Source organism: Camelus bactrianus, chromosome 6 (assembly GCF_048773025.1).
Source record: "Camelus bactrianus isolate YW-2024 breed Bactrian camel chromosome 6, ASM4877302v1, whole genome shotgun sequence".
NCBI classification, from domain to species: Eukaryota; Metazoa; Chordata; class Mammalia; order Artiodactyla; family Camelidae; genus Camelus; species Camelus bactrianus.
The window spans coordinates 71,691,235-71,709,327 of record NC_133544.1 but is presented as its reverse complement, the minus strand read 5'-3'; the positions used below and the strand labels follow the sequence as shown (position 1 = coordinate 71,709,327).

The 18,093-nt window shown below is 39.3% G+C and overlaps 1 protein-coding gene across 1 annotated transcript in view; it reads left to right on the top strand.

The window, feature by feature from the left end:
• Window positions 1-1,395: 1,395 nt before the first annotated feature.
• GPR176 (G protein-coupled receptor 176) overlaps window positions 1,396-18,093 on the top strand; it is an 80,599-nt gene continuing 63,901 nt past the window's right edge. The window contains exon 1 of the mRNA XM_010965127.3: window positions 1,396-1,567. Within this exon, the coding sequence (XP_010963429.1) occupies window positions 1,396-1,567 (172 nt within the window). The remainder of the gene's footprint in view (window positions 1,568-18,093) is intronic.

The following is an 18,093-nucleotide window of genomic DNA, read 5'->3' as shown; positions in this document are numbered from 1 at the left end:
TCAGCCGGCAGGAAGTTGCTCCCTCCCCACCTCTTCGTTGCCGGAATCTACCTGACCCAGGTTGTATTGTGTACGTTTTAGAAATGAGACTCAATAAAAAGACCCAGGAAAACCGTGCACTGGATTTTTAAATCTCATCTTTCTGAAACGCTTCAGCTACACCCAAGGCCTGACGGAGACGACAGGGTCAGGGCTCTCTGCCCAAGTGGCAGCGACGTGGAATTATCAGCCTCCGGCAGCCCCAGGTGACGAGCATTAACGACAGAAATAAACTGAGCGAAGCACAGAGGAGCCGCGAGCTTGTCCACGGCAGCCGGACAGTGATCCTTCGCGCCTCCCACGTTCCCCGGCGGTCACGATCCCGGGGCGGGACTGGCTGTGGGGAGGGGGTGTGGAAGATGGCGCCGGCCCCGCGGCGGCCTCGGCGTGGGGGCGGGGCCACGTGCGTCACGGGACCGCCCCGCGGGCCGCGCGCCCCCAGCTGCCCGAAGCTCTCGCCGGGAGTCTGGCAGTCGCGCAGACCGTGTCCCTGCCCCTCTAGGGGCGTCCTCCCGTGTTCCTGCACGGCCGCGACGCTCTTTCCCAGCAGCCGAGTGCCGGAGTGGGGCTGGGAAAGGGGACACCAGGCCGTGCAGAGGCTGAGGGGCTGCGAAACTGCGTCCCTTCAGCCGACGCCGAGGGGGGAGGTGGGAACCCCCAGCGAGGGGCTGGGCGGGAGGAGACCGCGCGGGCGTCCTAGGGGACGGCCAGGCGCGGAGGGCGAGGCTGTTGAGAAGGTTCAGGGCATTTCACTAGGACCACGGGCGCCGTCCGTGACTCAGGGGTCCCTTCGGGGCTCCAAGCATTTGACTTGGGCATTTCGCGGGTTTCCCAGCGCCATCCAGCCTTGAAGCCAACAAGACTGAAAAACGGCTCCAGCCAAATGTTCTCTTCCCTCTAAGGAGAGAAACTGAGCGCGTCAGCTAGAGGGGACTCCAGAGGGCTGCCCCGGCCCTCAGTGGGTTGAAGGAGCAGAAGTTGACAGGGGAGGCGGGAGTGGAAAGCGCCCACCTTGACCCTTAAATGCCCCATGTATTTATCTCTCTTCTGAGTGGGTTTGGCCGCGCTGACCACCCGGGAGGAGGAGGGACGGACGGCGTTCGGCGAGCTCCGACCGTGCCGCCTTCATGTGGCTGCTGACGGGGACCCAGGAGGGAACCAGCATGAGGCGAAGCCTCTCCTCCCTCCTCGCCTCCCAGGTGCCGGAGCTGGCAATGTGGAGACGTGAGGGGACCCGCGGCTGACCCCGGGTTCTCCAGGACTCCACAAGGAACCTAGGCGGTCCTCCGCGCCCGGGGCAGGAGAGAGTGGCGCGGGGGTCCGAGGCAGGCGCCCGGGAAGAGCCCCAGCCTCGCCATGGGGCATAACGGCAGCTGGATCTACCGAAACGCCAGCGAGCCGCGCAACGCGTCGGGCGCTGAGACTGCTGATGCCAACCGCAGCGCGCTCGGGGAGTTTGGCGAGGCGCAGCTGTACCGCCAGTTCACCACCACCGTGCAGGTCGTCATCTTCATAGGCTCACTGCTCGGTAAGACGCCCGCGGGGGCGCCTCTAGGGTGGGCTTCCCCAAGGGCGCTGGCTCGAAGACCCGGGATCGGGGGTTGCCGGAGCCGCCGTAGGTTTCTGGGTGCCTGGCACAGTGCAGATAGTTGAAGGAGGTTTAAGCATGCTAGAGTAACTGCAGGGAAGTTAAGCAGGGACGGTCGACTCCAGCCCCTAATCTGGAAGCAGAAGAGTTCGTAGGGCTTTGTCCCGGCTTGGGGACCATTGCCTGGTCCGCTCGGAGGTCAGCTTCTCCAGGCGGCCCTTGCGGAACGCTTTGGGATGGGCACGGGATTGTGCCCACTTTGTAATGGCTGGAGCTTTTGTTTACAGATAGCGAGCAACAAAGCTTCTGTTTTGTTGCTGATGACTGATCTGTTTTGCGCTCCCATCTATTCCTTGTCTATAAAATTTTTTTGGAAAGAAAATTATGTTGCGCGGTTTTTAAATGGTTTGCTTCTTCCGAACACCGACCTGATGGTAAACAACCCTGTGGAGTTAACCTCTGTTGTCTTCATATTTTTTAAAACCCCAAAACAAACAAAGTCCCAGTCTACTACTCTCCCTATGTTTTGTTTGAAGTACAGGGTAGAAAACCCAAAACACGACACACAACAAATTAAGGAATACTTGTTTGGAGAAGAAAAGATTAACGAACTGAAATGAGTGGTTAGTAAAAATGTTTGTCCACGAGTGTGAGAGTTACCGGTACTTCTTGTAGCTCCTCTTTAAATGAATGATAGTCAGTATTCACCTTTGTAGGGTTTGTTGAACATATTGCATATTACCTGTAAATATGTGTCTTTCCTTCAAGTGTAAATTCTCTGATGTGGCATTTATGAAGATCTGAAAAGATTGTTCATGATTATGTGTGATATTCTGGCCAAGAGCAGTTTTGAAGTTTCGAAGTAGAAATAGATTACTGTTTGTAGACACCTGTGAATTTCCGTGAAAACCAAGATAACTGACATCAAAAAGACTATGAAGCATCAACTATACTTCAATTAAAAAAAAAAAAGAATAAATAATACAACGTAATACCAAAAAAAAAAAAAGACTGTGGAAGAATTGTATTTGGAATTTCCCTTCATACTTTCTCTAATTGTCATCATCCTGTCCCACTCTAGCATAATATTTATCTTCCATTTTTTGTCATGAGGGCATTTTCAGGAGTTGACATCAGTGTGGCTATGTCTAGATTTGTGTGTGTATGTTAAGATATGTTTTTATGAGTGAATATGTTATAAATGCATGTTAACAAAGCAAAAACTTGTGTCCCAAATATTTTCAATATTCATTTAACAAATAACAAACATTGAACACCTCCTAGGTACCAGGCACAGTGCACTGTAGATTACTGAGAGTTAAATTCTAGTATTGTTCAGTTACTGAAATTGAAGATTATTGGGGAGGCAGTAGAAGTGGCTGCATTTTTCTCTGTGTGTGTGTATGTGTGTGTGTGTGTGTGTGTATGTGTGTGTGTGTGTGTGTATGTATGGTTTGGTTATTTTATTTTGTTTTCTCCACTGGTAACTTTAGCCCTGAAGAATGATGTTGCTGGGAGACATTTTCCCATAGTTTGATTCTAAAAATTTGAGTACTGTTGAAGTAGAAGACAGAGCATGTATGTAAAGGGCAGAGCAAATAGTGCACATTTAACAAATGTTAGTTCTGCTTCTGAGGTACTTGCTATTCTTGTAACTTACATTCGAGTCAGGAATTCCTAGGTGCCCTTAATTCAACTCTTTCCACATGGAACATTAATTGATACGCAAAAACTGCTCTTGTGGATGTCTTCAAAGAGGAAACTAATTTTGCCCTTGATCTTTGGTTATGCCTGACTTGGCCTAGCCAGAATTCCCCCTCGCACAAGACTTGGGCCCTCCTAAAAGAGAATTCCATTTGCTTCTTTTTATTTTCAGAAAAAGTATAAATATAGTTACATTTCTAGAAATCAAGAGTCTGAGAATTTGTGCAAAAGTGAAAGGCCTTTCTGGTTTCCTTAAAAGCTTAGTTAAGTAACATTGCCCTGTGCAATTGTTACTGGTATTCTTGATTCATTGTTCTCTGAGGATTTGACCCATACAAACATATCTATGTCATCAAATCCTGGTAATGCCAGTTGAGGCTCAGAGTTTAAGTTCCAAAGCCATGTGCAGTCAGTTGCAAGGCAAGTAATCTTGGGAGACATAGTTTCATGAAGCCCCAAAATAGAGAAAAATCCCAGAAGAATCGATAAGGCTGAAAAGTAAATGAAGGGTGAAGTAGCATTTAGAAGAGCGTATGACACTGATTTAATCTACTTGTTTCCCCATCCCCAAACACAGATGCGTGAGTTTTTCCCTTTAAATAAATCCAAATATATTTTCCACATTCTGTAAATAAAACTTTTCGTTGGGATTTCCAGATGCCTACTATTATGTGAAAATAATTCCTTTGTGCTATTGGTGTCTTGCAGCTCTTTTTGAAAACTGTTTTAGTGCCCTGTATGAGGATAAATCCCCAACAATTTGGAATGACTATAATATTCCAACCAGCGGGAACATTATTTGCTGTGTTGGAAATGAACTTAAGAATTGTATATAATATTCAAATAATGACTTTTGAAGGTTTGTGTAAACTAGTGTTTCTCAGCCTTCTTTATGTAACATCTTGGGGTATCTTCAGATATACTGTAGATTTTGAAAGAGAGTCAGATAATTTAGATTGCCCTTTGGTAAATATATGGATAGCAAAGACCACTTTTAGTAGTGAACAATATGAAGTCAAATACTCAGAAATAATTGGAACCATCATTTCCAATAAGTGTTTTGGATCTAACTCCTCAGAGTTGATCTTTCTCTCTCTCTCATTCTCTTGGATTTACAATTCAAGTACCTAGAGAGTTGGACCCCTCTCTGGTGCTTTTGTTACTGGATTGGTCAGGCCCTGGCCCGGCTAAGATCCCCACTCTCGTCAGGGAGGTTCTTTTTCTGATCAGATTTCCATGGCCAGTAACAAAACTGATGCTGAGACTGGGATGCACATGCTTTATTCAATGGCCAGAGAATGGATAAGCAGGGACTTAGTTCGCAAATCAACTTCTCAACCCAAATATACAGGAGGGTCAAGGTGAAAGGGAGGGAATTGGGAAGACTGGGAAGAATATTCATGAGTTATCCGAAAACAGAAGATATCTATGAGTTGGACCCAGAACTGATGCAACTCTCCTTTTTATTCCTTATATAGGCTTTTTGGGTTTTTGTCATGGTAGTCATCAACTGTCATGGCACTGGTGGATGTGTCATTTAGCATGCTAATATATTATAGTGAGTGTATAATGAGGCTAAAGGTCCACTGGAAGTCAAATTCTCCACCATCTTGGGCCTCGTTGGTTCTAACTCTAAAAAGTTACTGCTTTTTTGCTTTGCACCTTTCTCCTGAAACTTAGATAAGAGTAATTGGTTTCTGTTGAGGGAGGGGCAGGGGATATGATTCTGGGACAGCAGCCCTAGTAACACTTTGACTTGAAAAAGCTCAGTGGTTATGACCTAGTCTGTTACCTTTAAGCTCCTTCTGCACAAATTGCTTGTTATTGGTTGTTATCATCATTGGAGGCATTTAGATTTTTATAAATTGCTCTTATTTGAAGGAAATTAGTACTGTAGATAATAGCCAACAAGTATATATCCTACCCTAAAAGTTATTTTAAAAGAGAGAACTCAGCCTACCTTCCTCTTGCCAAACCATCATATGTATGGTTCTTATTTTTAACCTGTCTCCCCTTTCCTTAGCAGTAGTCTGTAGTGAATGGGTGTGAAATTGATGACCCAAAGTAAAGGTCCAACCTGTCTGTTGCCTGATTCGTTGAGGGGTTATTGCAGTAATCATTTCAAAGGAAAGAGGGGGGAAATTACTTATTGAATTCATTTGACAGATGATATGGATAAACACCATTTTTGCTTATGATTGTTTGTAGTCTTTAAGCAAAATTATATTGGGCACCAGCAATGTTCATGGTACTTGTTTGAAAGAGAATTATGCTTGTGCTTTTGATACTAGTTGATTAAACCGATAACAACTGGATAATTGTTGGAGTTCCTCGGTTAAATGTTTGATAGAAACAACGTTAATACTAATTGTGCTTAGAATTCATAACTGCACAGGATGATTTTTAATAATTGTATATAATAATATAATATATTGGTCATAATTATAGCCAATAATAATGTATTATTAACAGCCTTATAACAATATATAATAATATGTTGGCATAATTATAACAAATAATAACATAATATCAACAGCTTTATTATATCTGCTTTTTCTGTTTTTGGTATGCCTGGAAGCCTAGTAGACTACATCAAGAGTAAGGTGTCCTGAATTGGCCTAAGCAGTATGAAATGATGAGGTCGCTAGATAACAGCCTTGGTAGGTGAACTCCTAATGTATTGACTCAAATTGCCTCATGTTGCCTTTGATTTCCACATAATATATGCATCAGCCCCATTCTTTTATAAGGTAAGATGTTAGGCACAGAAAATCAATCTGATCTCCATCTGAATTAAACAATTTGGTAACCTTTTGCTTCTTTCTAGATGCTCAGGGTATAGCCTCCACTTTTCAGTTCCTCTGAAAATTAAATTCTATTGTGAAAACTTGAAAACTTTATTGAGATTAAAATGTGTATACTACACAATTCAACCCATTATAGTATACAGTTCAGTGGTTTTTAGTGTATTCACAGAGTTATGCAACCATCACTACTATCAAATTCCAGGACATTTTTATTACCCCCCAGAGAAATCACATACTCGTTAGTAGTTGCTTTCCATTTCCCCTCAATACCCCGAGCCTTCAACAGCCACTAATCTACTTTCTGTCTCAGTGGATTTGATGGTTCTGGACTTTTCATTTGTATGGACTCATATGATATGTGGTTCTTTGTAATTGTCTTCTTTCACTTAGCACAATGTTTTCAAATTTCATTCATGCTGTAGCATATACTTCATTCCTTTCCTGTGGCAAAATAATATTCCATTGTATGGATACACTGCCTTTTCTTTCTTCATTCATTCATTGATGGACATCTGGGTTGTTTCCACTTTGTGGCTACTATGAGTAATGCTCCTCTAAACATTTGTGTAATTTTTGTGTGGACATAATATTTTCAGTTCTCTTGGGTATTTAGCAAGAGTGAAATTTCTGGGTCATATGGTAACTCTTTATCTTTTTTAGGAACTGCCAGACTGCTTTGCAATGTGGCTGCATCATTTTCTATTCCCACCAGCACCGTATGAGGGTTCTAATTTCTCCACATCTCTACCAACAGTTGTTATTATTTGTCTTTTTGATTCTAGCCATCCTGGTGGATGTTAAGAAGTATCTCATTGTGGTTTTGATTTGTCTTTTCCTAATGACTAATAACGTTGAGCATGTTTTCCTGTCCTTATTGGCCATTTACATATCTTCGGGAAAATGTTTGTTTAGATCTTTTGCCTTTTTTTAAATCGAGTTCTTTTTTGTCATTGAGTTGTAAGAGTTCCTTATACAGTTGACCCTTGAACAATGCAGGAGTGAGGGTCACTGACCCTCTGGGCAGTCAAAAATCCAAGTATAACTTTAGTCAGCTGTATGTACTCATGATTCTGGCATCCGTGGATTCAATCAGCCATGGATTGTATAGAACTGTAGTACATATTTAGTGAAAAAAATCTGCATTTAAGTGGAACTATGCAGTTCAAACCTCTGTTTTCAAAGATCAAATGTGTGTTTTAGATAGTAGGCCTTTATTGATATATGATTTGCAAATATTTTCTCCCATTTTGTGGGTTTTCTTTTCGTTTGATTACTGTGTTCTTTGAAGCACAAAAGTTTTAAATTTTGATGAAGTCCAGTCTGTCTAAAATTTTTTGTTGTTGCTTGTGTTTTTGGTGTCATTTCTAAGAAACCATTGCCTAATCCAAGGTTATGAAGATTTATTCTTTTCTTTTCTTCTAAGAGATTTACAGTTTTAGCTTTTACATTTAGGTCTTTAGTCCATGTATGTTAATTTTTGTACATACGTGAACTAGGGGTCCAGATTCATTTTTTTACCTGTAAGTATATAGGTGTCCCAGCACCATTCCTTGAAAAGACTCATCTTTCCCCACTGAATTGTCTTGGCACTCTTGTTGGTCCTGTGGAAACTTTTGACACTAGTGTCACACTGAAGGATTTTCATAAACCTTTGACAAGGAGTAAATAAGAGGAAAATAAATATTTTTCCCCACTGGCAATTTACTTTATGTTCTTTAAAAACGTAATCTAGAAACAGGCTTTCCCAGAGGCACAGAGGAGATGAATGACCTATCCAGTGTATTAAAAGAGACTGACTTATAATATAGTTAATTGCTTTTTTCTGTGTTTGCTAGATTCTTTACCTAGTCTAGCAATTAGGCCCCTTTTCATGTGTGCTAATATGTCTTGTCTCTGTTAAGGATCAGTAATTTGAAATTGCTAGGATGCTAATAAATGATGGCTATATCATAACTCTGCTTCATTAATGTTGTTTCTGAAAAGAACTGCTGTGATCTAAAACAACTAACTCCAGGTATATTTTCAACAATTTCACTTTTACAGATGTTTCCACAGCTATGAGCCCATTGGAGCAGAAAGACATATTTAAAGTTTGGTCTTTTTTTTTCCCCCTTTTATCTGGTCCTGTTTTGTTCTGGACCTTAGTCTGTGGTTGCATGCTAAGAAATATAGAACTCCTTTGTTTAGGATTAGAAATGTAACCCTCCCCAATCAGAGCAGTGTTTATATCATGTCAACTTATTTTTTAAGGAGGAAACACTCCCAAACTCATTCTATGAAGACACCATTGCCCTGATACCAAAACCAGACAAAGACACTACCAAAAAGGAAAATTACAGGCCAATATCTTTGAAGAATATAGATGCAAAAATTCTCAGCAAAATATTAGCAAACAGAATCCAACAACACATAAAAAAGATCATACACTGTGATCAAGTTGGATTCATCCCAGGGACACAAGGATGGTTCAATGTATGCAAATCAATGTGATACACATCAAAAAAAGAAAGGACAAAAATCACGTGATCATCTCAATAGATGCAGAAAAGGCATTTGATAAATTTCAACATCCATTTATGATAAAAACTCTTACCAAAGTGGGTATAGAGGGAAAATATCTCAACATAATAAAAGCTATTTATGATAAACCCACAGCCAACATAATACTCAATGGTGAAAAGTTGAAAGTCTTCCCACTAAAATCTGGAACAAGACAAGGATGCCCACTCTCACCACTTCTATTCAACAAAGTATTGGAAGTCCTACCAATATAATCAGACAAGAAAAATAAATAAAAGGGATCCAAATTGGAAAGGAAGATGTAAAATTATTACTATATGCAGATGACATACTATATATAGAAAACCCTAAAGACTCCACACAAAATCTACTGATAAACGAATTCAGCAAGGCATCAGGATACAAGATTAACATACATAAATACGTTGTATTTCTTTACACTAATACTGAAAGATCAGAACAGTAAAGTAAAAAATAAAAAATCCCTTCTAAAATTGCATCAAAAAAATAAAATACTTAAGAATAAATCTGACCAAGGAGGTGAAAGACTTATACATGGAGAACTACAAAACACTGATTAAGGAAACTAAAGATGATTTAAAGAAGTGGAAAAATTTCCCATGCTTTTGGATTGGAAGAATTAATATTGTTAAGATGGCCATACTACCCAAAGCAATCTACAGATTTAATGTGATTCCTATCAAATTACCTAGGACATTTTTCACAGAACTAGAACAAATAATCCTAATATTTGTATGGAATCACAAAAGACCCAGAAATGCCAAAGCAATACTGAAGAAAATGAAGCTGGAAGAATAACCCTTCCAGACTTCAGACAATACTCCAGAGCTACAATAATTAAAACAGCATGGAATTGGCCCAGATGCAGACATGTGGATCAGTGGATCACAATAGAGAGTCTAGAAATGAATCCACACATCTATGGTCAATTAATCTTTGACAAAGGAGTCAAGAATACACAATGTAGAAAAGGCAGTCTCTTCAACAGGTGGTGCTGGGAAAGCTAGACAGGTGCATGTAAATTAATGAATTTATAACACCCCCTCACACCATACACAAAAATAAACTCAAAATGGCTTAAAGACTTAAACATAAGGACACCATAAACCTAGAAGAGAACATAGGCAAAACATTCTCTGATATAAATCTTAGCAATGTTCTCCCAGGGCAGTCTACCAAGGCAATATAAATAAGAGCAAAAATAAATGGGACCTAATTAAACATAAACTTTTGCACAGCAAATGAAACCATAAATAAAACCAGAAGACAACCTACAGAATGGGAGAAAATATTTGCAAAAGATGAGGCTGACAAGGACTTAATTTCCAGGATATACAAACAGCTCATACAACTCAGTAACAACAACAACAACAACAAAAACCCAATCCAAAAATGAGCTGAAGATGTAAACAAACATTTCTCCAGTGAAGACATACAGATGGCCAATAGGCACATGAAAAAATGTTCATTTATCACTAATTATCAGAGAAATGCAAATCAAAACTACAATGAGGTATCACCTCACACCAGTCACAATGGCCACCATTAAAAAGTCCACAAATGATAAATGCTGGAGAGGGTGTGGAGAAAAGGGAACCCTCCTACACTGTTGATGGGAGTGTAGTTTGGTGCAGCTGTTACGGAAAACAGTATGAAGATTCCTTAAAAAACTGAAAAGAGACTTACCATATGATCCAGCAGTCCCACCCCTGGGCATATATTCAGAGGAAACTCTAATTCCAAAGGATACATGCACCCCAATGTTCATAGCAGCACTATTTACAATAGCCAAGACATGGAAGCAACCTAACTTCATCAACAGATAACTGGATAAAGAAGTTGTGGTATATATACACAATGGAATACTACTCAGCTGTAAAAAAGAATAAAATAACACCATTTGCAGCAACATGAATGGACCTGGAGATCATTATACTAAATAAGGTAAGCCAGAAAGTGAAAGACAAATTCCACATGATATCAGTTATATGTAGAATCTAAAAAAGTGACACAAATGAACTTATTTACAAAACAGAAACGGACTCACAGACATAGAGAACAAACTTATGGTTACCAGGGGAGAAAGAGGAGGGTGGAAGGATAAATTGGGAGTTTGGGGTTTTCAGATACTAACTACTATATATAAAATCGATAAACAACAAGGTCCTACTGTATAGCACAGAGAACTGTATTCAATATCTTGTAGTAGCCTATACTGAAAAATAATATGAAAAGAATATATATATATTTATGTGTAACTGAATAACTATGTTGTACACCTGAAATTAACACATCGTAAACCGACAAACATTTTTTCTTTCACAAGTATACTTTGTTTTGTTGTGCTTTGCTTTATTGTGTTTCAAATATAATTGAATCTTTCACAAATTGAAGGTTTGTGGCAACCCACGTTGAGCAATCTTTCAGTGCCATTTTTTGAACAGCATTTGCTAACTTTGTGTTTTTGTGTTACATTTTGGTAATTCTTGGCCATATTTCAAACTTTTTCATCATTATTATGTTTGTATGGTGATCAGTGATCTTTGATGTTCCTATTGTAATTGTTTTGGGAATGCCATGAACTGCAACCATATAAGACTGCAAATTTAATCCATAATGTTGTGTGTGTTCTGACCACTGTACTGCATGACCATTCCCATCTCTCTCCCTGTCCTCAGGCCTACCTGTTCCCTGAGACACAACAATATTGAAATTAGGCCAATTAATAACTCTGCAATGACATCTAAGTGTTCAAGTCAAAGAAAGAGTTGCAAATTAAAAGCGAGAATGATTAAGCTTAGTGAGGAAGGCATGTTGAAAGCCAAAAATAGGCTGAAAGCTAGGCCTTTTGTGCCAGACTGTTAGCCAATTTATAAATGCAAAGGAAAAGTTCTTGAAGGAAATTAAAAGTGCTACTCCAGTGAACACACAAATGATAAGAAAGCTAAACCAGCCTCATTGCTGATACGGAGAAATTTTCAGGGATAGATCAAACCAGCCACAACATTCCCTTAAGCCAAAGCCTAATCCAGAGCATAGCCCTGCTCTCTTCAATTCAGTGAAGGCTGAGAGAAGTAAGGAAGCTTCAGAAGAAAAGTTTGAAGCTTAGTAGAGGTTGGTTCATGAGGTTTAAGGAAAGAAGCTGCCTGCATTACATAAAAGTGCTGTAAGATGAAGCAGCAAATGCTGAAGTAGAAGCTGCAGCAAGTTATCCAGAAGATCTAGCTCAGATAATGAGTGACAGTGCTGCACTAAACAACAGATTTTCATATAGACAAAACAACTTTATATTGGAAGAAGATGCCATCTAGGAGGCAGAGTGGAGAAGTCAATGCCTGGTTTCAAAGCTTCAAAGAACAACTGACTCTTGTTAGGGGCTAATGCAGCTGGTGACTTGAAGTTGAAGCCAGTATTCATTGACCATTCTGGGAATCTTAGAGCCCTAAAGAATTAAGCCAATTCTACTCTGCCTGTGCTCTGTAAGTGAATAACAAATGACAGCACATCTGTTTACAACATGGTTTACTGACTATTTTAAGTCCACTATTGAGACTTAGTGCTCAGAAGAAAAGATTCCTTTTAAAAATTACTGCTCTTTGACAGTGCTCCTTGTCACCCAGGAGCTCTGATGGAGATGTACAATGAGATTCATGTTGTTTTCTTGCCTGCTCATACAACATCCATTCTGCAGCCCATAGATCAAGAAGTACTTTATAGACTTTCAAGTCTTATTCTTTAACCTTACACGTTGTTAGGTTGTAGCTGCCATGGACAGTGATTCCTTTGATGGATCTGGACAAAGTAAATCGAAAACTTTCTGGAAAGGATTCACCATTCTAGATGCCAATTAGAATATTTGGGATTTAAGAGAAGAGGTCAAACTATCAACATTAACAGAAGTTTAGAAGGAGTTGATTCCAACCCCCATGGATGACTTTGAAGGTTTACAGACTGCAGTGGAGGAAGTGACTGCAGTTGTGGGGGAAATAGCAAGAGAACTAGAATTACAAGTGGAGCCTGAAGATGTGACTGAATTGCTATAGTCTTATGATCAAACTTTAATAGATGAGGAATTGCTTCTCATGAATGAGCAAAGAAAGTGGTTTCTTGAGATGGAATCTTCTGGTGAAGATGCTGTGAAGATTGTTGAACTTACAACAAAGACTGTAGAATATGACATAAAGTTAGTTGATAAAGCAGTGGCAGAGTTTGAGAGGATTGATTCCAATTTTGAAAGAAGTTCTACTGTGGGGAAAACCTTGTCAAACAGCATTGCATGCTACAGAGAAATTGTTCATGAAAAGAAGAGTCAATCAATGAGGCAGACTTTATTGTTGTCTTGTTTTAAAAAATTGCCAGAGCCACCCCAGGCTTCAGCCACCACCATCCTAATCAGTCAGCAGCCGTCAACATGAAAGCAAGACCCTCACCAGCAAAAAAAATATGACTTGCTGAAGGCTCAGATGAGGGTTAGCAGGTTTCTTTTCTTTTTAGCGATAAAGTATTTTTAAATTAAGGTATGTACTTTTTTTTAGACATACTATTGCACACCACAGACTACAGTATAGTATAAACATAACTTCTATATATACTGGGAAACTAAAAATACTGTGTGACTCACTTTACTGCAACATCCCCTTTATTGCATTGGTCTGGAACGGAATCCATAGTATCTCTGACGTATGCTTGCATGTGTTGATAGTTAAGGCATTATAGAACGTTTTTGATGCTGGTAGACAAAGCAACTAATTTACTGTCTGGAAATTTTCATTTTTTAATTTTTTTTGGTCCCAGAATATCAACTCCAAATATTCATCGTTCTGCAAGACATATACTTTTACTTTATTGTGTGGGATTTTGTAGAAAGGGAGGACAATTTGTCTCAAAATGGGAACAAACAGATGTGGCTCTTTTTCTCTGGGGTATTCAAGTCTCTGAAATGATCTCATCTGTAGTGTTTGTTGAAGAGTTTCTCTACGTGTCAGTTTTCTGAATAAGCCATTTAGATTGGTAGTGACTGGAAGCTGTTGTGAAAACCATTTTATTGCCAAGAAGCTTCCAGATTGGCTGGAAGTTCCAATCTGGAAGTTTCTTGGCAATAAAATGGTTTTCACAGAAAATCTTTATTATTTATAAAGTAAAAAAACTTAGAGGAACTTTTAGCTGGACTGAAAGATATGAGTGACTCCAGGCAAAATTTAAAATTAAGGATTTACCATTGGCAAAACTAAAAAATAGGAAAATTATCTTTGGAAAATCAACACCCGTTTTTAGAGTTTTTACTTTCTTGTATTCATTTCACCTCTTTTCAGATACCTCTTGTTTTCTTGTCCTTTTGGATGCCCAGTGACCTTATTCTGAGTTACTTACTTGTCTTCTGTCTTCCAAACTTAACAGAAATTGAATTCCATTCCTTCATGGTGGCATACCAAAAAAAAAAAAAAAAATCACTTTAGACGTAGATGTTAACAGATGTTATTGCATTAGTATATTGACCTTTAAGGGTACTTTTTAAAAAAAGTTCACTACCTTAAGAAAAAAAGGTGACTAAATTGAACAGGTGATGGGGAGAAATGGGTGGAATGGATCTTTTGGAGCCTCTAGTGACATCATCATATAGGGAAGCCTGTTATTGCATGTAAGGCATTTAGAAAAGTTGAAGGTATAAGCACACACAGCAGGAGAGTATCAGTCGATACTCTTTTGTCTTATTCTCTTTTTTTTTATGGTTTTAATTCCCTCTTCTATAATTTCAAATATGTTATTTCAGATTGTTACCTTGAGATGCTTATTGTATCTGCTGATTCTCTCTTGTGGTGGATCATTTCCTTTTGTGTTTGTAAATTTTTGGTGGTGTGTCCATCTCCTTTTTCTGATGGGTTCTGTGAGATCTTGGCTGCAGAAGTGACCTCCAGAACAGTTTCACTCCACGAGTTGCTACAAGGTATTGAATATAGTTCCCTGTGCTATACAGTATAAACTTGTTTATCTATTTTATATATAGTAGTTAGTGTCTGCAAATCTCAAACTCCCAATTTATCCGTCCACCCTCCCCTTTCCTCATGGTAACCATAAGTTTCTTTTCTATGTGAACCCGTTTCTGATTTGTAAATAAGTTCGTTTGTGTTTTTTTGGGTTTTTTGTTTGTTTGTTTTTTTAGATTCCACGTATAAGTGATATCATATGGTATTTGTCTTTCTCTTCCTGGCTTACCTCACTTAGTATGATGATCTCCAGGTCCATCCAGCAATACTAGTTGCTGCAAATGGCATTATTTTTTTTTTAAATTTATCTTTTTATTTATTTATTTTTATTGAGGGAGGTAATTAGTTGTATTTATTTATTTATTTTTTAATGGAGGTACTGGGTATTGAGCCCAGGACTTCATGCATGCTAAGCATGCACTCTACCACTGTGCTATACCCTCACCCCTTATTTTATTCTTTTTTATGGCTGAGTAGTATTCCATTATATAAATATACCACGATTTCTTTATCCAGTCATCTGTTGATGGACATTTAGGTTGCTTCAATGTCTTGGCTATTGTAAATAATGCTGCTATGAAAATTGGGTTGCATGTATCTTTTTGAATTAGAGTTCACTCCAGATATATGCCCAGGAGTAGGATTGCTGCATCATTTGGCAAATCTATTTTTAGTTTTTTAAGGAATCTTCATACACTGTTGTTTTCCATAATGGCTACAACAAACTACTTTCCCACCAACAATGTAGGAAGAGTTCTCTTTTCTCCATACCCTGGGTTTTTTTTTTTAAACAAAAATTTGTGTCGACATAAATTGGGGTTAAATGTCACACATTTTAAAACATTTATGGAAAAACTACCTTATAAACAATATTAGAATATTTATGATATATAATTTTGAGTTGGATATGAAGAAAGGAACCCTGTTTTTTTTAGGGTACCTGGGGAGAGTACAGCAGTTTAAGGCAAAGTGGGAATTTTAGAAAGAAAAGTATTGAAGCCCATATATAACAAAGTGCCTGTTTCTAATATACAGTGTGGGACTTAAGTAAATTTTTATTGACTGGATGAGTCAGTAAAATTTGTGTTATTACTTTACACTCATAAGACATTAAAATTATTTCTCTTTTCTTTTAACTCCATTTTTCCTGGGTGTCTGAGAATGTAGCTCCTATGTCAGATGCGGACCCCACAACTTAGAGGGTTGATGGGATGGAGGTTGGGCACACACTTGAGATTTTTAGCCGAAATAGTCTTAAACCCAGTTTTAGCCATTGTGCTTGAGCTAGTGCTGTGCCTGTTGTGTAACTGACTGTCTCTTGGACGACTCCTTTTCCTAGAACTTAGGTCAATTAGTAATTGTAGGACTTAATTAATTATGCAGTTTTGATTTGTATTAGAATTGGAATACTACTAAAACCCCACTGTGAGGCTAGGGCATTATAAAGGATTACTGACAAAAGGAAAGTAAGCATAAATGAAGCTTCCTTTAACACTCTGTAAGTCATGGCCAAAACTCAGTAAGCCAAGAGTGTAGCCCTGAACCCTGTCAATTAACACGCCTCCCCGCAATGTGTACACACACACACACACACACACACACAAAGGATTTCTTTCATGGCCTCTAGAACTGAAAACTCTTGAATGTTCCTGCTCTGGAATTTTGTTGTTTCCTTTTGCATTTACAAGCAATTTCAGGTTAATCTGAACCACAAATATCTAGGCACCTTAACACTTAAATTTCTAACAATGGTTTAACATCAGTTTTAGAATTAAATTTTTTAAAAAAAGTTATTTCTCATGCAAGGTTCCTCCTGAGGGGCAAAATTATAGAGGTAGAGGGGAAGCATGAAACCTATACAGTTTCTCTTTCTGGCTGCCTCACTTCTTTATTTTGAGGGGTTTTAAAAATACAGAAAAAAATACTTAAACAATTATAAAACCACCACTCAGAAATAACAAATAACATTTTGTCATATTTGTTTCCTATTTTTTTAATAGAAATAAAATGTTACAGGTACATTTGAATGTCCTCTCATGCCTCTCCCCAGCCTGTGCACCACCTTCTCTTCCAGTGCTGATGGCGACACTGAATTGGGTGTCCAGCATAAACTTCCAGTCTGTGTCCTGTTGGTGCTGCCTGATGCTGACCTGTGAACACGTTTTTGCCAGTTGATGCTTAGTCGGTACCTATTGCATGGGTAGATGACTCCATGTGCAGTGTTGGTTTCCAAATGATGGTCACCTTATCTAGGAAGACACTACCTGAGGGCGGTTCAGGAACCTCATGGTGGGTCTTTAATAAGGAAAGAGTAGGAGAGTTTTCTAATGGGGGATGGATGCTTCCCGTGCCATGTAGGTACCCTTGACTTACCTGCCAAATAGTAACTACCAGTCAAGAATGCTTCTTCAGCCTTGCATTTACACTGGGTTTTGTAGTTTATAACAATACCACATTATTCCAGTCAATCATAACATGAATTATGAAATAATGTAGGGACAACTTTCTGTTTTTATTTTCTCAACACAGCCCTTCCCTCTAACACAGTGCTCTCCCTCTACAACTCCTGCACATCCACTGGTGAGCCTCCCTCCCGGTATTCATCAGGACTCTTAATTACAAACAACAGAGCCTATTGTCAAAAGAAGACACAGCTATAAAAGCATTCAGTAAAGAAAAACACTTTGTTCACAAAGATGGATTGCAAGGGAGTTCAGGTTTTGGAAGGACTGGCTTGCCAAATGAAATCTACAACAAACAGTTATTTGAAAGGAAGCAACCACCAGATGACCATGTTTACAGTCACCATGTTCAATGTGGGGAAAAAAGCAGTTATCACACAGGAGTGTTGTAACCTCAGAGATTGTGTCATATCTTCAGATGTCAGCATTGTAAAAGTCAATAAAGTTGCAAAGCAATAAAGTTGTTTTTATTAGGAGTCAGTAACTTACAGGAAAGTTTAAAGATTTCAATTAGTTTGGGGACCAGAGCTAGTTAGTGTGATCCTGGGTCTCTGTACTGTCTTTATTTTGGGGGAGGGGTAGTGGGGCTCAGGGAGCCAGTATGTATTTGTTTTCTCCTGACTGTGGGACATAATGTGCCCATTTTTGCATAATGCAGCAGGGCAAGGTGTTTGTTTTAATTCTCCACTTTATTTCAGGGTATTAAGTTGCTTACAGAATTTATGGCATTCTGGGAACCAAGCCTGGATTCCACAGAGCTGGGGACACAGTCAGGAAATATGCATAGCCCTACTGCTGGTTCTTGCAGAAATGAAGCTGTTGTCATGTACCATCAGTGGTATAGGAATTACACTCTAGAATCCTATAACACAGCTGGCCCCTAAGGACTGAAGGCATCTGTCATCCCCCTCTACTTAACAAGAAAACCTGATGGCTGCACCAGCCAACATCTCTCATTAATCATGTCT